The sequence below is a fragment of the Salmo trutta genome, chromosome 9, assembly GCF_901001165.1.
Source record: "Salmo trutta chromosome 9, fSalTru1.1, whole genome shotgun sequence".
In the NCBI taxonomy this organism is placed as follows: domain Eukaryota; kingdom Metazoa; phylum Chordata; class Actinopteri; order Salmoniformes; family Salmonidae; genus Salmo; species Salmo trutta.
In genome coordinates this window covers 17,246,930-17,270,594 of record NC_042965.1, presented here as the reverse complement: position 1 = coordinate 17,270,594, position 23,665 = coordinate 17,246,930, and the positions used below count along the sequence as shown (strand labels likewise).

The window sequence follows — 23,665 nt, the reverse complement described above, 5'->3', positions numbered from 1 at the left end:
TTTACACGGGACAAACATAGGTACATGGTAAGGGTTTAAGATTTTACAGTGACTCGATGTAGTGAGAGCTCCAGTCTGCCCACACTCATCGCAACTTAACTCCCTTGTACTTGTGTATGGAGAGTTTAGATTTTCTCAGCTAGCCCTAGTTCTAACCCAGACCGTCTCCATCACACAAGTGCATTTGCATGTGACAATTTGATGGGATGCAGTATTGAATTTGCTCTATTGTTTACAGTTTTGTTGGTGGCCGACTCTTTGATATGTGCACATTTTACAGAGTGTGGCTTAATGGCAGTTTGCCTCCAACCACTACGCTGCCGTTAGGAAAAGCTAGATTGATTAGTCCACAAATTAACATTCTCCCTCCCTAAACTAATTTGCTATCCTGGATCTCTTTCATGAATAAGTCCATCCAACTAACATTTCTTAAATAAATAGCTATTCCTGTATTAAATCTACCAAATTCAATAGACTTAATTACAATAAATTCAGTAAACATTTAGATGGAATGCTGTAACTGTGTCACTTACCCCACTCGGATGCTTTAAACATAATTTAATAAAATGGCAAGGGAACCTCTGCAAAGCCACTTAACCTTGTAAAAGCCTTGCATACACATTACGCTATAGCTTCTTCAGACAGGAATAGATAACAATTGATCTGGATTTTCTTGCAAATATGTGATCACTCCATCTAAGTTGTTATTGGGTGACTTCACTGGGTCACCCTTAATTGCTTTTTGTCATGCTGGTCTCACTTGTCATTCGATGCAAAGCTCAGAGGCCACTTTTTCTTTTGGATCCCAGGAAGCTGACAGAAGTCAATAATGGGCGAAAGTTATCATTCTGGCCAAGATAAACATCTTTATGGGTTTAGTCATGATGTAGTATGCTTTACTCCAAAATATATGAGCTGTGCTGTTGCTCAAAATCTTCTGTCCAGAAAGTACAGCATTAGACTACATGCAGCCCTATGGGAAAGACCCATATAAGAGAGAGAAAAGAGGTTTTGAAATAGTTACATTTACATTTACATTTAAGTCATTTAGCAGACGCTCTTATCCAGAGCGACTTACAAATTGAGTTAAATACATGGAAATTAAGATTATTGACTCAGAAGATAAGATTCTAATCCTCTTCCCCCAGATGTTCACGTGTGTTGCACAGGTCTTTTGTGAGGGAGTGAAGGCACTATTACTTCTATTGCTAGTATCCCAGTAAGGCCCTGAAGTAAACTTTGCTGTCTTTCCAAGGGTCCAGCATGATGCCTGAGGTACAGGAACTGTCTGAGGCTCTCTCAGAGTTGACCTCAGAGCCCATCACCGGAGTTGTTGTGGTGGCGTGCCGAAGCAAGGCACCTCCTGAATACTCTGTTGTGAGTAACTTCTCAGGCTTTTTTCATCATTCACTCTTTTAGACTGAGGATACATTATTAAATAAAAGCATATAGCTTATCATGGAATATAAATGGATTTTACCATACTTCGCTCCGCATTTTCCCCTTACTTTGAATTCTACCTAATTTTTAGGCAAATCAATTGCATTATGCATATGTTGTGAAGCAGATGCAGTATGATTTATGCATTATGATTTATGTATAAATTCTAGATTTTTTTAATCAGTGATTAATCAAAACCATGCAGGTCTTTATTAATATTACATTATGGGGAACTCAGTCAGGGTCTTACTGTTGTGAGTTAGAATAGTAGAATACACAAGGTGACATTTAGAAATGTGGTTGTGCATCAGCAGTTTTTCTCTTGTTATGTCAGTCACTGACAGTCACTCAATTAGCCTATGTAAGCTAAACATTTTTAGATTGGTAAATTAATTTAGCCAGCTATCTAAACTGGTTGTAATCATGGTTGAATTATCGACCGGGCATGCAGGGCACGTGCCCAGGGGCCCTGACCTCCAGGGGGTCCCCATTGATTTTGTTAGTTAAAAAAAATATATATATATATATATATATATATTTCACCTTTATTTAACCAGGTAGGCTAGTTGAGAACAAGTTCTCATTTGCAACTGCGACCTGGCCAAGATAAAGCAAAGCAGTGTGACACAAACAACAACACAGAGTTACACATGGAATAAACAAACATACAGTCAATAACACAATAGAAAAGTCTATATACAGTGTGTGTAAATTAGGTAAGGTAAGGGAGGTAAGGCAATAAATAGGCCATAGTGGCAAAAATAATTACAATTTAGCAATTAAACACTAAACACTAGAGTGATAGATGTGCAGAAGATGAATGTGCAAGTAGAGATACTGGGATGCAAAGGAGCAAAAAAATAAATAACAGTATGGGGATGAGGTAGTTGGATGGGCTATTTACAGATGGGCTATGTACAGGTGCAGTGATCTGTGAGCTGTTCTGACAGCTGGTGCTTAAAGTAAGAGAGGGAGATATGAGTCTCCAGCTTCAGTGATTTTTGCAATTTGTTCCAGTCATTGGCAGCAGAGAACTGGAAGGAAAGGCGGCCAAAGGAGGAATTGGCTTTGGGGGTGACCAGTGAAATATACCTGCTGGAGCGCGTGCTACGGGTGGGTGCTGCTATGGTGACCAGTGAACTGAGATAAGGCGGGGCTTTACCTAGCAAAGACTTATAGATGACCTGGAGACAGTGGGTTTGGCGACGAATATGAAGCGAGGGCCAGCCAACGAGTGTCACAGCAGTCGATGAAAGGGGACCAAGGTGCAACGTGTAGAGTGCTCATCTTAATTTATTATAGGAGAACATTGAAACAAAAAAAATACAACGACTAACAGTTCCGTAAGGTACAACGACTATAACGGAAAACAACCACCAACAACCCACAGGTTAAAACAGGCTGCCTAAGTATGGCTTCAAATCAGAGACAACGAAAGACACCTGCCTCTGATTGGAAACCATACTCGGCCACACATAGAAAATGAACATAGAAAATGAAAACTAGAACAAATCCCCATGAAACAAACCAACCCCAAAACACAGAAAAACAACACCCCCTGCCACGCCCTGACCATACTACAATGACAAATGACCCCTTTTACTGGTCAGGACGTGACAACGAGAGCATACAGGTCGCGGTGGTGGGTAGTATATAGGGTTTTGGTGATAAAATGGATGGCACTGTGATAGACTGCATCCAATTTGCTGAGTAGAGTGTTGGAGGCTATTTTGTAAATGACATCGCCGAAGTCAAGGATCGGTAGGATAGTCAGTTTTACGAGGGTATGTTTGGCAGCATGAGTGAAGGAGGCTTTGTTGCGAAATGGGAAGCCCATTCTAGATTTAATTTTGGATTGGAGATGCTTAATGTGAGTCTGGAATGAGAGTTTAAGGTCTAACCAGACACCTAGGTATTTGTAGTTGTCCACCTATTCTAAGTCAGAACCGTCCAGAGTAGTGACGCTGGATGGGCAGGAAGGTGCGGGCAGCGATCGGTTGAAGAGCATGCATTTAGTTTTACTTGCGTTTAAGAGCAGTTGGAGGCCACGGAAGGAGAGTTGTATGGCAATGAAGCCTGTCTGGAGGTTAGTTAACACAGTGTCCAAAGAAGGGCCAGAAGTATACAGAATGGTGTTGTCTGCGTAGAGGTGGATCAGAGAATCACCAGCAGCAAGAGCAACATCATTGATGTATACAGAGAAAAGAGTCGGCCCAAGAATTGAACCCTTTGGCACCCCCATAGAGACTGCCAGAGGTCCGGACAACAGGCCCTCTGATTTGACACACTGAACTCTGTCTTCGAAGTAGTTGGTGAACCAGGCGAGGCCGTCATTTGAGAAACCAAGGCTGTTGAGTCTGACGATAAGAATGTGGTGATTGACAGAGTCGAAAGCCTTGGCCAGGTCGATGAATACAGCTGCACAGTATTGTCACTTATCGATGGTGGTTATGATATCGTTTAGGACCTTGAGCGTGGCTGCTGTGCACCCATGACCAGCTCGGAAACCAGATTGCATAGCGGAGAAGGTACGGTGGGATTCAAAATGATCGGTAATCTGTTTGTTAACTTGGCTTTTGAAGACCTTAGAAAGGCAGGGTAGGATAGATATAGGTCTTGAACAGCTTGAGTCTAGTGTGTCTCCCCCTTTGAAGAGGGGGATGACCGTGGCAGCTTTCCAATCTTTGTGGATCTCAGACGATATGAAAGAGAGGTTGAACAGGCTAGTAAAAGGGGTTGCAACAATTGTGGCAGATCATTTTAGAAAGAGAGGGTCCAGATTGTCTAGTACAGCTGATTTGTAGGGGTCCAGATTTTGCAGCTTTATCAGAACATCGGCTGTCTGGATTTGGGTGAAGGAGGAATGGGGGAGGCTTGTGCAAGTTGCAGGGCTGTTGACCGGGGTAGGGGTAGCCAGGTGGAAAGCATGGCCAGCCGTAGAAAAATGCTTATTGAAATTCTCAATTATCGTGGATTTATTAGTGGTGACAGTGTTTCCTAGCCTCAGTGCAGTGGGCAGCTGGGAAGAGGTGCTCTTATTCTCTATGGACTTTACAGTGTCCCAGAACTTTTTGGAGTTTGTGCTACAGGATGCAAATTTCTGTTTGACAAAGCTAGCCTTTGCTTTCCTAACTGCCTGTGTATATTTGTTCCTAACTTCCCTGAAAAGTTGTATATCGCGGGGGCTATTCAATGTTAATGCAGAACGCCAGAAGATGTTTTTGTGCTGGTCAAGGGCAGTCAGGTCTGGAGTGAACCAAGGGCTATATCTATTCTTGGTTCTACATTTTTTGAATGGGGTATGCTTATTTAAGATGGTGAGGAAAGCACTTTTAAAGAATAACCAGGCATCCACTACTGACGGAATGAGGTCAATATCCTTCCAGGATACCCGGGCCAGGTTGATTAGAAAATGTTTTAGGGAGTGTTTGACAGTGATGATTAGTCATTCTCACTCAGATATCATATTAACATGGCATTAGGCATAGCAAAATGTGTACAATTGACGGAAATTAGCTTAAAAACTGCTAAAACTTGTCAGTGTAAAAATTTGCTTTGAAACGGCAACACTTTCTCTGCGTCCCATGGCAAAATGTATAGAATTGCAGGAAATTAACTCAAATGTTTTTCTCTCCACCGTCAAGAGGGCGGCCACTCAAATGTTTTGCCACCTCTTAGGGCCCCCAAAAGGCTAGGGACGGCCCCGAAACCATGTTCTTAATAACATTGTTGTATTGTTGTGGATTCTACAATATTGTCTTTGGAGGGTAGCCATGAAGCACTTGGGCATGTACTTGGCTAGCACTTGTGAGTAGTGTTGAGTTTTTTGTGTGAGGAATTTAATAACTAACTAATTCATGCAGTTTACTTTGATGATGGAGATTATTACTGCAGGCTTATTTGTTGCCATTAGTCCTTCAGCCGTACCAGAGGCTATGGTTTAACAACCCTTGGTGGATGCCCCCCACAGTTCTGGCACTGTGTCCCCATGTTTGTTGAACACTCTCACAGTGAAGAGGGGTTGCCGGCTGTTTGGCACCCCAGCGAGTTTGAACAATCTGGTTGTGAGAGAGAGGAAAGTGGGACAGCGATATCACTGGCCCGTGGGAGCCATGTTTGTATTTGTGAAAGAGTGAGAAGTGAGAGAGCTAGAGAGAGAGAGAGAGAGAGATGGAGAGAGGAATGTGTTTTGTGAATTTAACGAAGCACAAAGCAAACACAGTGATATAGCCTGAAGTGGGCTCAAGGGCAGATCTCTGTTCCTTTTCTTTCTCTACCCTCTCTCTTTTCTTTTTCCTTCCTCTCACCCCCTTCTCTCTCTTCCTGCCCCACCCCACACAGCCCAACTGTTGTAATCTCTGGTGAGTGTTGGTGGGTTGGCATTGTGACGGTGCTTTGCATACTGGCATTGGGACTCCATGCATGCCACATGACAGTGAATGAGAATGAGACTTCCTGCTTGGTTTCTTCAGTAGGATAGATCCCTACGTTGTTACAGAAGGGAGTGGAGGTGTTGCTTCCCTTTGGTAGTCTGCTTATGTCAATGTTTAGTCATGTTCTTTTACTGTTCATGTTATATTCTAGGCCTAATTTGGTTGCTTCCTTTTTCTGAATTCATCTTCAACGATGACTGCTTTTAAGAAATACATTTTATGCCGTAGATCAATGAGCTGATTAACTCTTTTGCTCTCCACTACGGTGCACTCACATCTCTGAACTTGAACAGGTTGTTCCTACACAAGAGAGCAGGCCCAGATCATACACTGTTCCACAGGAATCAGGATCTTTGCTCAAGCTGCAGCAGCCACCCCACATCAAACAGCTTAAGCAGGCAGTGACACAGACACTTAGGGCCGCAAAGGGAAGCTGTGTGTAATTCAAATTTGCCTGAGCCTATAACATGCTACCCTCATGAATACATTAACATACGTGTACTTGAAGGAGTGTGGTGCCAGCCTGAGATCTGAGCCCACTGTAATTGGCTAGGGCCTCCTCTGAATCGGTTTACCAACCTCAGATGGGTATGGTTAATCGTTTAATCAAATATTCGAACGGACGTTAGTATTTGATAACTTGAGTGAGTTCTTTTATTTTTATAAAAAATGTTTGGGTCTATATTAACAATCAAAAAGCTTTGTCTAAATGTAATTTAAATGATCCTTGTGACATTGTTACCTACAAGGATATACCATGACATTTGATATTCTTAATTTAATAAAACAACAACTTTTGAATGTAGTTTTTATAACACTTTATTGAGCAGTCTGTCCTCTGTTTATCTCTGCGATGTGCATTTGCGTCATTTTGATTGGTCAAGAAAGTCAAGAGTGTTTTTTTTTTCTGTATTTTGACTATCCGGATATCCTAAAATGTCACTATATTATTTGAATATGAAAATCATTTCAAATGTCCATCCCTAGTAGCCTTTCATCTGCTTCTTAGTGCTCTCTCTCATTATAACCTCAATGACGTTCTCTGCCTTTTGAGATCTGTCATAGGAAATACCAGTACTCCCAATAGACTTACCTATTCCATGACAGTTTTTAATCATTTTCATTTGTACAGATTTTGGGAATCGGCAGTTGGATATATCAGTCAATCAGCCGACTTGATATGTGTACATGAACATCTAAATGACAAGATCAGATTTCAAAGATTGATTTAAAGTCAGATCCTGTGATTCCTCTGATCTTCAGACTTTTCGTGCAGCGGAAACACTTCCAGCAATGAGCTCTGTTGGAAGATGGGAGCCACATTACAATAGATAGTAAAAAGAAAATAGAGAGTAAGTCCACCAAAACTTTACCCCTGCCTCTCCCTCTGCGGCTCTGCGGGTGGCAATTCACATTCTGGGCGCGTCGCCCCCTGCTGCCGGAGCTGTGGCAGGATGACGCCTGAGGTGCCTCCTAGGAGCGCTGTGCCCTCATTACTCCCTTGCTTGACTTTGGGTTTCACACAGCCAGCCCTTTGTTTACGCTGACAGGATGCACTGGCTACTGACCTGGAAAAAGTGGCCAAGACGGGTTGTCTTGTAAGGAGGTGGGGGCTTCTGGTGATGTATGGGCTCCTCATGGGACTGCGCCCGCTTGAGATGCCTGCATCTCTCTCTTTTTCTCTCTCCCCCTCTCACTTTCTCTCTCTTTCTCTTTCTTTTTCTCTTTTTTCTCTCTCTCTCTTCCGCTCTCTCTTTCTCTCTCTCTCTCTTTCTCTCTCTCTCTCTCTCTCTCTCTCTCTCTCTCTTTCTCTCTCTCTCGCACTCTCTCGTTCACTCTCTCTCTCTCCTCCCTCTAGTCACTGGTGGTTTTGCATAAGTCTCTCCCTGCCATGTTTTCCACAGCCAATTGCTAGGGTCATTCATCATTATTGTCAGGATGGTAATTTGTGTGGGTGGGGGCAGAGATCCAGAACTTCTTTGTTTGAATGAACCTCATTAAATTGAATCGTCTTTGTAAAGGATCCTCTCTGAGAATAAGTCTGGCAGTCATTTTGGCGATTTACCGACGATGGCCAATGTAACATGACGTTCCAGCCAAGCTTGTTTGCTGGTAGCTATGGAGAAATGTCTGACTCACTCATGTGAGGGAAGTTTTGGCTTTATCATTGTTGAGTGCATGCACACTTATAGATATGCTGCCCACACTGTCCTTCATAGCCTTTTCTATGATGTGCCTGGGCTCTTGTGCATTATTTTGCCATATTCAGGCACTTATTTTATTTTTCCTCCAAATAATATCTCCATATCCCCATTAGGATCTTTTAGGAGCACAGTGAACTTTGGTTTTCCTTATTAGAGCAGATCTTTGTCAGGTTTTATTTAATCAGCCCCATTCCAGGGGATGATATTTTCAGACACCTACTTGGAGGCTAAGGCTCCATCTTTACCCACACAGGGCACTAATGAGATGGAGCGCTAGAGCAGGCGACCGTTAATTAAGGAAAGTATGCAAGAGAAGAGGCAAAAAGCAACACGCTCACAGCGTACATACATTAACTTTATCCCCCCTCATGCATGTTCTTCTCTCCTTGTTGTTTTTTTCTTCCTTTTTTCACGTAGGTTGCACAAACAACAGATGGTTCCGACGCTGACCTGTGGAAGGACGGCTTATTCAAATCCAAGGTCACCCGCTACCTCTGTTTCACCAGAGATAATGTAAGTGGAAATGTAAACTTCTCAATTTCCCTATGCATCATGCAATAACACCTCATCCCTAACACCTTTTTTGGCACTGGTTTGCTTGGTTTGCCCTCTCTAGCGTTCTCCTGTGCAGCACTTTCATAATTGAAAGTGCCATAATGTTCAATGAATTTTAAAAGTCTGTTTTTTTTATTCATGTAAATACCAATATGAATTTTTGATTATATGATTGCATTTATATTATTGATGTGTGATATCTTGGTGGGCTCCCAGGATTATATCGTTGATGTTCTTGTGTCCTCCAGAGAGGGAGATTTATGATTATTCATAGTATTACAATGAGCTTTTATTTAAACTATTTCACTTTTTCCAATGAACCTTGTCCCTGTAGAGAATCTGGATACCTCCCCGTGATTCTTCAAAGATCATGCACACATCAAAAATGTTGTTCCCTTTATAAGAAATGACACTTCAAAAGGCCAGTTCAATATGGTTGGAAATGGGGCACCTATTTAAAATAACAGTATTAACTTCTCGGTTAATTGAGCTCTCTTTGAACGTTCTCTACATATCAACTGGTAGGCACATTTTTATGGTCTTTTTTTACACTTAAAATTTGAGAATAGAGAACACCACTTATCCTGCTATAAAACCTACAATAGATTTGATAAATGACCATGAAATAGAAAAACACTGGGTATCCTCAGTATTCACACCCCCCCCCTGGATTTTTCTTCACCTTTCTTGCATTTCAAAGTGGGATTGAAATTGTTTTAATTCTTTTTTTTTCATCATTGATCTACACAAAATACTCCATAATGTCAAAGCTAAAAATGTTATTCTGCAAATATAACTAAAACATAGTTGTTGCATAAGTATTCACTGCCTTTGTTCAGGCAAGCATAAATTAGTTCAGGAGTAAAATGTTGCTTAACAAATCACGTAATTAGTTACATGGACTCACTCTGTGAAATAATAGGGGTTGACATGATTTTTCAATGACTAACCCTTCAAGTATTGAATTTCAGGCACAGATTAAACTACAAAGACCAGGGAGCTTTCCGAAAGCCTCCCAAAGAAGGGCAGTGATTGGTAGATAGGTAACATATCAGACATTACATATCACTTTAAGCATGGTCAAGTTAATAACTATGCTGTGGATGATGTATACACCTCCCAGACACATCAAAGATACAGCCATCCTTCTGAATTGAGCTGCAGGACAGGAAGGAAACTGCTCAGGGATGTCACCATGAGGCCAATGGTGATTTTGAAACAGCTACAGTGGCTGTGATGGGAGATGGCTGTGATGGGAGAACACTGAGGATGAATCAACAACATTGTAGTTACTCCACAATAGTGACCTAAATGACAAAATGAACAGAACAATATAATATACAGAAAAAAGGCACTGAAGTTATACTGCAAGAAAACATGGCAAAGGAATAAACTTGTTGGCCTAAATGCAAAGCTTTGTTTGGGGCAAATCCAACACAACACGTCACTGAGTACTACTCTCCATATTTTCAAGCATGATGTTGGCTGCATCATGTTATGGATATGCTTGACATTGGCAAAGACTGGGAAGTTTTCCAGGATAAACATAGGCAACATACTAGAGGAAAACCTTCTTCAGTCTGCTTTACAACAGACACTGGGAGAGGAATTAACACTCCAGCTGGACAATAACCTAAAACACAAGGCCAAATCTACACTGGAGTTGCTTACCAAGAAGACAGTGAATGTTCCTGAGTGGGCAAGTTACAGCTTTGACTTAAATCTGCTTGAAACTCTATGGCAAGTTTTGAAAATGGCTGTCTAGCCCATGATCCCCAACACCTTGACAGAGCGTTAAGAATTCAAAAAGTAAAATGGGCAAATATTGCGCAATACAGGTGTGCAAATCTCTTAGAGAGTGAAGACTCAACGCCCTAATTGCTGCCAAAGGTGTTTCCAACATTAACTCAGGAGGGTGAATGCTTATTTAATCAAGGCATATTAGTTACATAAAATGTAACAGTGTTTAACTATGCTTACTATGCTATCATTTTTAAACTTAAACTTAAAGAATTTGAACAAATTCAGATAAATATATGACATGGGTTTACTCCATTCATCTGACTGATCAAGTTAATGGTCCTACATTAACCAAGCAATGATTTGGGACCTATACAGTACATGTACATACTTCAGCCCAAAAGACTGATAATATGTCAACAGGACTGTAATGATTAGACAGACATTTCAACCTTTGTTCCTTCCACAGTTTCTGTCAGTGTCTCAGTTTACAGCCTTGCGGTGTTAGAGGAGGTCACTTTATCAGTTGAATGAATGCCCCATTGAACAGTCCTCGACTCCACCCACCCTTAGAACATTTTATACTGTCAAACTCACACTTTTATTTTATAAAACTATGATTTTACCTCATGCCCACATTTGTAGACATAACAGCATTTTTGCAAGTAATTAATTATTTCTCTGTGTCCACTCTGACATATCCTCGTGACAAATCAATCATTTGTGGTTGGATACTACTACTAATTCTGAATATAGTTCCATTAGTATCCTTGTGAGAGTGGTTGAAGCCAGCCTTTGTAAATGCACCTCTTAGCGGCTGCCTGCCTGCCTGCCTGCCTGCCTGCCTGCCTGCCTGCCTGCCTGCCTGCCTGCCTGCCTGCCTGCCTGCCTGCCTGCCTGGGACGGAGCTCAGTCTGGTCCACAGTTTAGTATATGTCACACAAATAGCTTTGCCCATGTTCCTGTGTATTATCTTAAAATGTGTGTCCATGCTGTTTTAAAGGCTTTGGCACAAATAAAACATGACAGAGCCATCAACAAAGGCTATTTTGTCTGCCAGTCAATGTAGCCCCCTCTGTAACTGTCGTTGACAAAAACAGATTCTGCAAAATTAGCCACTGAATTACGTTGAAGGAAGTAAATACTTTGTGATTTATACTCTAGGTTGGAGGTAGATGGCCCTTTTGTCAGGTCCTGATGGGAAAAAAACAGCTGAAGAAAGGGTTTCATGCATAGTAATAACATTCATCCATATTCCACCCTAAGTCAGAATAAAAACAATCAATACAACATTTCTCTAACGGTGATGACTGCTGGGCAACAGTAGCAGTGGAATCCAGATTTTCGGACGCGCCAAGTAACGACTCGGTCACCCCACTCTCCACTGCCGCTGTGTATTATTGCAATTTACTATGGCGAAAAATTGAAATATAATGACTGGAGGCTGGGAGGCTGAGAAGAGTCATGCTTGAAAATGTCAACTAAACAGTCCCTGATTGTTTTTAACCAAATTCTGATGAACAGGCAATCCGGCCTGCCTCACATACAACCCCGCTGTTTCCCTCCAAGGGTTGAGAATGATTGCAAGTTCACAGATGCATTCTCATTTTTAAAAGAAGCTATTATGGAGTAATTACTTTCACCAACGTGTCAACTCCTCTCTTTAGAGACTTCCCAAGCTTTTAGGAAATCATTGATTCAGTTGTCTTTGTAATTTCTTTTCAGACCATTACAAAAACGGAATAACCCTTACACTTTTGTTATAAGTGGTTCTTACAATCTATTACATCTGAAACGTGCATATGTAATTTTGAATGTTTTCCTGTACATTAGAGCCAGTCGTCAGATGTGCTCCTTGACATGAGGTTGATTGATTTGAAGGACACTCTACCAGAGGGCTTCATACCCATCCAAGAAACAATAGACACCAGTAAGTAAGCATTTCCCCCTAAACCACAACCGTACCTCTGAAGGTTTTTCGGGCCCCTCACTAGCTTTGACTTTGCTTTAATCAGCCTCTGCGGAAGTCCTCTGGGGCAGCTTAGCTTGAGATAGTGAATGTTTTATGGGTGCAGGTTAGCTTAATTTATGATAGTCTGTGGGAATAAAAGAAACATTTTGCCCTCGAGGTACACAGGAAGAGAATCATGAGTCATTGTTTATCTCAGCTAGAGCTGTGCTTTTCTTTATGAGGGGCTTATTTATTTATGTATTTATTTGGGGAGAGGACGAGTGGATGGGGGTTATCTAATATTAATGAAATGCATTCCCCAATGCTTTAGTGCTCTTTGAGTGCTATGTATTCCCCCTCACTATCCAGGCCTTGAAAATGTAATAATATTGTGGTGTGGTGAGTGAGGACAGATGTTTATTCTTTTTATTATCATCACATTTACTCTCCACTTTCCATCAGTGGTTGGAAATAAATGGGGGAGGCAGAGAAGTAATATGGGCAAGCATGGTTATGTTTTCTAGCTGGGATGAAGAACAGAATGATGATGTGTTGTTGGGCTATGGTTTAATGTAACGTTTTATTACTTTATGCGAATCCGTGTTTAGTGTATACATCTAACGTGATGTATGAAATGTTACCCTGCACATCCAGTAAAAAAACACATTCATATTTGGCAGCATATATTGTGGCTACTGTAGGGGTTAGCATTTGTCTTTCGTTTTCTACTTATCATTATTGGATTTTGTCGGCGCTTAGCAGTATTCTGTGTGTTTATAGTTCATATCATTATTTTATGCATAGCAGTGACCAAGAGATGAATTTGGCCTCTTGTTCATGATCCCTAATATGGTCTGTCTCTCTCCCTGTCCGTCAGAGGAGCCTGCCTTGAGGAAGAAGAGGCTGTGTGTTAGGCTCGGCCTACGCCTAGCCACAGAGACTGCTGTGTGTGACATCCAGATCCAGGGGAAGTCCAAGCACACCCGTCCACACTACACGTGTATTGGGTGAGTGGACGGACCTGTAAAAGCAGAAGGAATATTGTATTTAATACCTGACACTCATTGCATTGTGTTTTGACATGCAGTTCTGTGGCAACGTGCACTGTAGGTTTTCGTTGATTTTGCATAGTCTCCAATGAGCAGGATCCCTATTTCCCTTCTCAAAACATACTTTGCCTGCAGCCTGCTAGAGGCACCTGCCTGGACATAAACAGTGCACAGTCTGTCAGTAGTACCTCATTTCACCACAGGTATGCAAGAGAAACAAAGGGCTCACTCAGTCTTCTGCTCTGATCATCCACGTCTGCTGTTCATCAACCAAGCTGTACTCTCATCAATTATGTCATTGAATTTGAATAATGGATTTGGTCTTGGAATCTTTTTGGAATGTCCTTGTGACAGTGTTGTTCATGAATTTAGGAGTAATTTCCCATTTGACTGGTGTGTGACTCTTGTTTCTACAGAGAGCTAAACAATATGGACATTTTGTATCGAACGGGAAATGTCCATCCATCCACCGAAACCGCTATCTACGACTCAATGCCCAACACCACAAGGTACATACCAAGTTCCTAATGATACTTTTATAGCCAAGCATCAACACCCTCGCTCTCAACTTTTAGTTCAAAAGGACCATGCCATTGTTTTTTGTTAACGGTATTTGGAAACATGAGTCCCAAGCTCAGATTTGTCCGTTTTGTGTTTCTTTAGGTATGTTTGTGATCCATTAGTCAGTCAATACCTCTTGAGTGATGTAGTTTATTACACACACGTGATTGACAGTTCATACTCATACAGTACATGTCCTGATAGCTGTGCCTGGTCAGAGAAAGGAGTACTGGAGAGAAAGGGAAACTAGACAGGATCCCCTGAATGGGAACATAAGTTCAACGAGGGCTGAACTCCTGCTATTTGGTCTCTGTCTCAAGTTGGAGAGCCGGGTCGCTCTCTGACTGTGGTGACATTAGTGCTGTTGTACTGTGCAGACAAAGGGGAAGAAACGTAGCCTGGAGAGAGAAAGAGAGAAACAGCTGCAGAGGAAGGGAGGGGAAGACAGGGGCAGGTAGTGCAGAGAGCTCCACCATGCCATACTGTTGCTGTACTGTACCCCCATCCTCAGCTGCTCTGTCTGCCCTGCCTGGGGCCCACAGAGAAGGAGCAGGCCTTTGTACTGCGGCCAGATCCAACAGCCTAATTATTTATTGCAATGAAGTACTGGGGATTTCCAGAGCAAAAGATTCCTTTTGAATGGCGGTGGAGAGGGGCGCATGGCAGGGGTATCGATGGGCTTGCCGGCTTGGAGTGCTGCTCCTGGAATGTTCGAGGCTCAATGTGGAGAGCAGTATGAAGACTACTCCACTCCACAGCAGAGGTCAGAGTGAAGGTGGCCAGACTGATGGAGTGCTACTCGAAGGTGAGAATGTTCATATGGCTACTGGTGATGAGAGAAAGCTGTTTGATTTAAAGGCAAGGTATGAAGTGCGCAAACTATGATTTGAGAGGAGAGACGCACAAATCAGAGTTGTGTGAATTGCGAATATTTGGGGAGCAGATAGTTAATAATGTTTGATGTCTCGAAACGATGGAGAAAGCCTAGGCCCTGTACCCTCTCAACTGTTACCAGTAATCCTTAGCTCTTTTGAAGCCCACTTTCAAGTCGCTGAGGCGTTGGGGGTAAGAATAAATTGCACCTCGAAGCAACAAACCCCCTCCTGATGCCTGCTGAGATCACAGGCCATGTTTTTGTATTAACATTAACAAATTCATGCCACAGCTTGAGAGCCTTCCCTTTAGTTAATTTCCATTCACAATGCACAGACACATAGGAGCAAGATGATATACTGAATAAGAAACTCTCGCCACCCAAAGTAGACAATGCCATTTTATGAAGTGTATATTGCTGGTATGTTCTTTGTTGGCTGCTCCAGACCCCTCATTATAGACAGATAAACAACCAACACATGGAATGGCCACACTCTCATTATACTGAGTACCTTGTGCTACCATACATTGCAATATTTCTGGAGTGTTTAGGAGGCATCCCACTGGGCACAGATGTCAATTCAACGTCTATTCCATGTTAGTTCGACGTAACTTGATTGAAATGATGTGTTAACAACTTTGATTTCACTTTAAGGTGTACTCGGCGCGTGTGACAAATAACATTTGATTTGATTCAACCAGTGTGTGCTCAGTGTCATATGAGCTATGTTTTATTCAATCAGCCAAAATAAGTATGTCCATGTTTTCGAACTACTCCGGCAGTTAGTATCTGGTAACTGTCATTTCTGAAAACTTGTTTGCATCACTTGAACTCTTTCCTCATCCATGTTCAGCATCTGAGAATTCCCTCCTATACACTGTGCTGTCTTGGAGCTATCTATAACAACTTTATGGCCTTTTGAGAACGGCACCCCTTAAATGTAAGTGCCTTTCACAGTCAGTGGAAAATATGTTTTAAACGCAGTCAATATTGTGTACATTTTTTATGACCCTTGTAATTTTGAATGCTGGTGATCCCTTACAAATGTTAGGTTGCCCCAGGCAATGTGAGCTGTTAGAGTTGTGCTCTGACTTAATCCACTAAGCCACTTAAACTTTTGTCAGCATTTAAAGCTGTCAGCATCTAGGTTAAAGTTACTGTACTGTGGTACTGAATTCTGAGTGGTTTTCCTCCATTTTCATTTGATTTGTACAATCAATTCATTTGTTTAGAACAATAAAGTTGTATGACCTCCCCTGCACGTGGTTAGCCTCCACTTCAGTGAGTGCCATAATAGCATCCAAGAACAAGCAGACAGGCCTTGTTTTGAATAACCTGAGCCTTTAGCTAAACTGAAGAGAGCTGTTATGTACTTTTTCTGATAAGTTTCGTCTGGAACATCCTTACTTGCTGCCATGTCCTGTTTTAAATTATTGCTTTGGCCTGGTGTCAACCACTTCAGCTCTCCTTCCATCTTGAGAGAGGCCAGTCAGCCACTTCCTGACTCCCTTCTGTGGAAAAGCTGTGCCGTCCTGTCAGGCTTTTAATGCATCCACTACAGCAGCCCCCTCTCCTTTCATCTACGCTCCTCCTTTCCAACGCTGCTATTTGTTCTCCTGATAAAACTGTCATTGCTAAGGCTGATATCTGACCTCTAGATGGACTGGTGGCATAAATTAGCCTTGTGCTAATATTGCAATGTCTTTTTTCTCCTGCATAATTAAGTTTTTTTTTTACATTTCTCTTGGAATAATAGCCTGGTGTACTGTATACCTGGACACTTTCTAAATCAAATGGCCTAACGATAAAAATGTTAAGGCCAATCATCTTTTCCATACCGTAACATGAACATATTTGTATGATTTGCGGGTTTAAAACATTATTCATAAAGTAACTGTCAGACGGGGGTCAGGAAATATAATTGAATGCCACGATTGACATGCATGCAGTCTCCTCTAGCTTTTATATTGTCCTATCCTCTGCTTTTGACACTTTCCACAGTGTCCCAGCTGCTATGCGGTGGCATTGTACCTGTCCCCATTCCTCGCTGCCTAAACCAGCACTGTACCTGATTCTTGAGGGAGGCCATCATTGTCTGTGAGTGTGCTGTTTTGACAGAGCCCCCAGCCATAATGCCACCGTCAAACTTACTGAAAGCACTCTTTTTCTTTACTTTGTGGAATCCTAAAAAAGTTGGCAAATGTATATCTCAAATCAAGCAAATGGATGCAGAACGGTGCCACAAACGAGAGAATCATCAAGTGAAATCGTATGCGCTCCGTGTGCTCAGAGGTTTTCCTGTGAATTCATGCAGCTATTCTTTTCAGCACCTGACACAAAGCTTAGAGGAAGATAATGATGGGTGAGAAAGCAGCCCCTGCAAAGCAGGACTGTCTGCATATTGAGGAAGGTGTGGAGATGTTGTCATGGAAGAGGCAGGATGAGTGTCAAAACAAGCGCTCCCAACTCCCTCTATGGCAGCTCAGGCTCTTCACTGATATTATTTTTTATCCTTGTCTTGCCTCTCTGCAGACTACTACTTGTCTGTCCACTGTCTAACAGATGTTCTCCTCTTCTTTTCAGATAGACAGCTTCATTTTCTTTTACCTCATTTCTATCTCACCGACCACACTGAACAAATATATAAAACCATACATTGATATTAGGATTTAGACAACTAATTGATCTTATCAAGCAATCAACAGTACTCTAGTTTTACTTAGAACGTTCTGACTCGAAGATGTGATCCAGCTCAAAGTGGATCAGGTTGTTATTTATGCATATGTGTTTGTGATTACATTCCGGATCGATTTCATTGGGCCAATGGGCTCCTGAGTGAAGTTGTAATTGTTTAAATCTTTCAGACTATGTTCCCAGTTTCACAGTAATTTAATGAGGAACTACATTGTAATTAAATATTCAAATTAGGAACAAGTGTCAATATGGCTCTCGTTGCGTAGAATGATGATTCATTGTAGTCAAAACTCCAGTGACCAACATAATCTGAGCCCAACTGCTACCGTTGATTACATAGCAATACACTTGCCATGTTTTTATTTGAAGAATTAGACTTGATTTGCCACATGGTACCCTATAACCAGTACACCCTAATCATGTCTAGAAATCCCAGAATTTGGAATAAGACAGTTCTTTGTGGTTTAAGTTTAATGTGAAAATGGAAACTCTTAGACCCCTTACAAGATACTATAACAAGGAGATGCACTTTATGTGAGCAAATTGCTGATTTCATTCAATACAGTTCTTCGGTAGATTTTATGTTTGCTGATCATTTCATTAGTCCATGAAGGTTTGTTGGTGTGGGAGGATCAACCATGCTCTATTCTATGGCAATGTCTGATCTTCCCTTGATTTCATTTAGTGGCAACCCATCATTTCATTAGAAAGTGCTTTGTTTTTGTACCAGGAAAGATGCAATATTGAGTACAATAGTTTTCAAAGGCCAGCTAAACATATCTTCATTTTGACCTTATCAAATTGGTGATATTTGAGCAAATGGATGTTTCAAAGTAGGTTTTCTCTGAATGCTTCATTTACATTTGTGTATCTCAATGGATCGGTTCATTGTTCTATGCTATATCATGAACCAAACCGCTCAAGCGCATTTCTTCAAAAGAGCATCTAAACAATCTCCCTTCAGTTTATCAGTGTTTGTGAAATGTCTCACTGCTTGGAGAGGCATGTCCCTTCCCTTTTCAGCATTGGAGTCAACCTTTGCAAGGTAAGGGAAGTCTTCATTAAATGTGGCAATCGGTTCCACAAGATTGATGCCAACCTTTTAAAAATTCACCATTGGCCTGGATTTAAGATGGCCAAATGCTGATGTAAATGAACAGGGGAAAAGTCGACCCTATCATGGCAAATAAATCTGAGTTGCAAGCCTTAGCTCATAAATACCACAACCTGTCAGGGAGTTTGTTTTATTGTTTTTGATAGAAATGATAGCATTTATTAATCTAATCAAAAGAGATAGAAATGTAGAATGGCCACAACTCATGCAGTGTTGCCATCAGAATATGCGGATGTGCAGATATGTCGCTATGCTTTTGGAAATTAATTTTGTAGCTCCCTGAAGATGATTTGTCCTAACTGCAAATGGGCAAACACACGTAAACATACACACAATACACAACTACAGTATTTGAGTTATTTGTTTGAATCCATGTGACCCTAGCTAAGGGTATTTAAAGTTCCCATATTACATGAACACCTTGCTCAGCATTACCCTACATTTGGACACACTGTAGCCTATCGCTACATCAGAGTTCTGGAGGAACTCATTTTAACTTCAATGCATGTTCAAAGTCACATTATGCAGCTCTCTTGAAGCTGAGAAATAATTTGCGCTTGCTGTGGATTTATCGATCAGTAGGGCTTAGTCACAGGGTGTAATTCATGATAGCTTGATTGATGAGGATTGCAATCTTATACGGTTTGTTAGCTCCAACTGCCCATGAAGTGCATTGCATGCTGTTTTTTTTGTAATGCAAGTCTGTAGTATGGTAAAACAGACTTCCCTTGAGTAATATAATTTATATTCCTTTCGTACTAACCAGGCCCTAATCCCAGACCCAAACCCTTAAAGACCTACTAAAGCCCCCTGGGCAGCTCACGTACAGGTTAGCTTTTATTTCATGTCTCCATATCCAGCCCCTTTTCTGTCAGATGTGTCCTGATCAACGCGCTGTCTGACTTGAAGAGGGTGGGGGTGTCGTCATGGGGATGATGGGGTTGGAATCGGAAGATCCTGCCCCAGTGAACCCCCTTTCCTCCTGACACTGAATCCACGCCTTGGCGTTCTTCTCCAGATCTCAGAGAACATGTCACCTTCAATGTTGTGGTACACTTGTCTGACATGACATGGTGCTTTATCTCCTCCAGGCAAATACCTGCAGCGCTCCCCACCAGCCCCTACAGGAGGAGGACAAGCAGGCCTGACTCAGAGAGCTCCAGTCTCTATACCATATCAGGTAAACTGTATCTTTACTGTACCAAACTCAACTACACATAGGGAGTCTCACTGTGTATGATATGGATTGTGCAAATTATACAGTATGGTAAGGCATCTTGCAAATGATCTGAACTGTATTCTAAATCAGTTTAGCTCTCTCACTGTGCCCCAACCTGACCCCCAAGTGAGCTGACTTAAATTCCTATCACTTCTATTCATTGCAGAATCAAGGTTTTTTAATATTTCTAGCCATATGTTGTTATAAAAGTATTTAATCTCCACCAATGTGTAGATTGCTCCTTTGGTAATTGATCTATGCACACATTTCATGTCTTTTATCACAGACGTGTAAAGAGCTGTGCTTATCTGAAAGAATGAACACTGCTTCCCAGAGGAGCTCAGCATTACACTCAAGAGAACGTTTAACAGCTGTCAAATATGATTCATCACATGCCACGCTCACATTTACCTGCAGTTTTCTGCTGTAGGAGAAATGCAAACTGAATGCTCTTTTAGTAATAATAGAGTGGAAAGTGGAATGAAATTGATCTGGACTGGAACTTAGTTTAAACTTGGCTTGGTCCATGGAGTCAGAAGTTGCTGAAACACCGTAGTGTGGGGTGGTACTTCTCCAGACGAGGAGTGTGGAGAGTAGAGCAGGCAGGTTTTATCCAGCTGGAGAGAGACACCATGTGGTGAGGATTCCTCATGTTCCACAGTGGCGAGATAGCGGGGCTGTGGCATGCACTTATCATCCCAGTTATCCCTGTCACACACTGACCGTGTCCTTACAAGTTTTTAAAGATAGTCAAGTCTACCAGTCCACTATTATACGATCTCACACAAAGTTCATAACATATAATTACTGATTTAGGGATCATTTTTGTTCTATGTTATTTAGAACGATAACGTTGCTGTTTGTAATACCTATCTATAGTACCTGCTGCCTACATTGGTCTGGTCTGTGGCCTTCCATGCGTTATACCTCTGTTAGGACAGTATTTCAGTGACATTAAGAACCATAGAGATTCAGTACACTGCCAGCAATCATCATTTATCAATAGAGGCTGTGCTCTGTAATCATACGAATGTCGTTCTTGTCTGCTCTTTTATCACAATGTCACAAATCCTCCAGCCCTGCTCTCTCTTTGAATCACTTTGTGGGGTTTGAAGAGAGGGGTTCATCTTCCCAGTCATGCTGTACAAAGACGTTCTCTTTCAGCTTCATTTGTCTTGAAAAGAGAGCCTTCCACCCACACATTTAGATTGTGAGAGGCAGTATCTTTCCTCCTTCGTTAACAGTGTGACGACCTGCAGACCAAGTGTGGGGTCGGAGCAGACGACAGGTTTGTGTTAATTGTGAGCTGCGCGGTGTGTGTGGTGTGTTGACAGCTGGCCAGGTTCACGTTGGTCTAAAACCATGTGCGCTCTGTCAGGGTTGTACAGGCGCCTTCTTTAGGATTGATGAATTGCCTGCTTTCTTGATTAAACCCTCCGTCACTTCCCAACAAAACAAAAACCCAACACAAAAAAAGGAACGAGAGGGGAGGAGAGGCAACATGTCTGGGAAATCTGTCATCTTCAGTCACTTTATGTGGAGATGTGATGTGCAGACGCTTTGACATTTATAACCAGAATATTAAAAACTAATTCATATAGATTTTTCAAGCTTCTCTCACTTGACAGTTCAAGCTCATTTTGACAGTTATGAAGTCTTCACAACAGCCCCAACCTTTTGTTTATTTCACCTGTATCTCTTTGATCCAAGGCAAGTTTCTTTGCCAATTATTTCCTCTACTATTGACAGGGGAGAAAGTTATTCCTGGTTCATGTAATTAGAATGAAATGTGCATTTATGAAATGTGTTAGGAAATGTATTGTATTGTAACAAAATGCATCTTCAAAGGTATTTAGCCTTCAAACTCAACTCTGGACCTCGAAGCCAGTTCCACTGCATTTTGTTTCATTGTTCCCCTCTAATCAGGGACTGATTTAGGCCTGGGACACCCGGTGTGTGCAATTAATTATCAGGTAGAACAGAAAACCAGCAGGCCCCGGACCTCGTAGTGTAAGAGTTGAATACCCCTGGTATATAGTATTCTATTAATTTACATAATTAGAAGTACTGTTTTATTTCCCTTTACTTCACTATATAGCACAAAAAGATCATGGTGTTTTGAATGGAGTTCATATACTATTTGCTTTATTGTGTATCCATTGAGCAGCATGTCATATTTAGCAGACATCCTAGTGATAAAAAGTAATACATTAACATATCTATTGCATTAATCAAAAAATCCTGACGTTGGCCCAGATATAACGTTATATGGAGTGCAATTATTTCCCAATCCATTAAAAGAATCTCAATTAACAGACGGGAGACAGTTCATCCATTGGAGGAGAAAGAAAAAAGGAAGATTCAAAATTAACTTGGGTTTGCAAAATATCATGGCAGAAGGATGACAATGATTTTTGATTTTCCGGAACGATATTAGAATCCTTATTAAACTTTGTGCATCTGGAAAATGCAATGGGGCTTTCCAATTAAAGCGCCACTTTACGCTGTTTAATAATACCCTCATAATATTATAGCTTATGAAATGACAGGTGAGTTGGTGTATGAATAAAACATAAAGCCCCGTAATAAGAGACAGAAAAAAAAGGAGACAGTTGTTGGGGGGCTTTTAAATGCTCGACATAATTTGCATATATTAATCTCCTCTTTTCAGCCTTATCAAGCATTCCACTGTATTTGAAGTTAAAATAGTCGTGACAGGCAGGGGTCTATGCTTCGTTTTTCCAAGGATTTATTACTTGTATAATTCCGGATCTTTAATAAGCCAATATGACTGATCCTCTGAGTTTTGTGGAATCCAGTTAATTGTTCCAGATGGTGCTCACTGATTATACAAAATTACATTCTTTCTCCTCTTTTTCTCCAACTACACCATTTTTTGATTGACTAACATTGAGAAAAAAGATTATTTTTGGCCCAGCACTTTCATTAAGAGGCTTCTCATCAGGTTTCAAACAAAAGTTCCATCTTATCTCTCTCTGTGGTGCTGGGCTTGCAGGCTAGCCTCTGCAGAGGGAGGAGTTCAGCCCCGCTAATCTCCAACTGTAATCTCAACACGCTATGATGTATCTCCACAGCCTCTGCACCAGTGTGGTTATATTTTATAATAACAACATTCTTTAGGCTGAGGGATTAAAAAACAACCTCTGCCTAGTGACACAAAAGTCATCGGCAGGTTTTTATTATTCAGTGGCCTTGTGGCACTTCTGGTGGGTCATTAAAACACTAACCAGAGTGGTGTTTTCCTCTCCTGTAAGGCATCCATCCAAAGGATCCTGGATCAAGTAAATTGAGCCAAATGAATCTTGCATGGATATTTAATGGGGGGAGGTATTGGGCAGATTTACTGCTGTGTTTTAATTTAGATGGTACAAGATTTAAAGTATGCCATTCCTGTACGATAAAACTATTCTAAATGTCTGAAACAAAGCCAAAGGGTTCGGGCTTGCATCAAGGCATGAAAAACTGTGAAGTTTCTTCTCTAAAACCCATTAATGATTTATTCTTATGGTCAGTGTGGAGAGAGAAGCAAGAGAGTGCTTAAGCATGCTTATGCACACAGTGAACATCCCCAAAAGATGGTGATAATTTTACCATTTTGGTTATTAGTATCTTGAATATTACAACTATGTTCTTTTGTCAACACATTTTACCTAGATAGCTAATACAAATTGTTTGTGTTTTGATAATCTGCTAATTTCAAAAGGCCATAAATGTAAGCATATTAATATATTTACCAATAAACTATATGAATGCAATCTTTCAGAACCCCATTAGACTCAAATAAGTGACTTTGAATTGCTTTGCATTTGC

The 23,665-nt window shown here is 41.2% G+C and overlaps 1 protein-coding gene across 2 annotated transcripts in view; it reads left to right on the top strand.

The window, feature by feature from the left end:
* The window catches only part of LOC115200059 (multivesicular body subunit 12B), a 39,118-nt gene that overhangs the window by 3,202 nt on the left and 12,251 nt on the right, over positions 1 to 23,665 (top strand). For both annotated transcript variants that reach the window (XM_029762745.1, XM_029762746.1), the window contains exons 2-7: positions 1,256 to 1,377; positions 8,495 to 8,590; positions 12,206 to 12,302; positions 13,201 to 13,330; positions 13,789 to 13,881; positions 19,707 to 19,795. In XM_029762745.1, coding sequence (XP_029618605.1) covers positions 1,264 to 1,377; positions 8,495 to 8,590; positions 12,206 to 12,302; positions 13,201 to 13,330; positions 13,789 to 13,881; positions 19,707 to 19,795 — 619 coding nt within the window. In that variant the 5' untranslated portion in view covers positions 1,256 to 1,263. The remainder of the gene's footprint in view (positions 1 to 1,255; positions 1,378 to 8,494; positions 8,591 to 12,205; positions 12,303 to 13,200; positions 13,331 to 13,788; positions 13,882 to 19,706; positions 19,796 to 23,665) is intronic.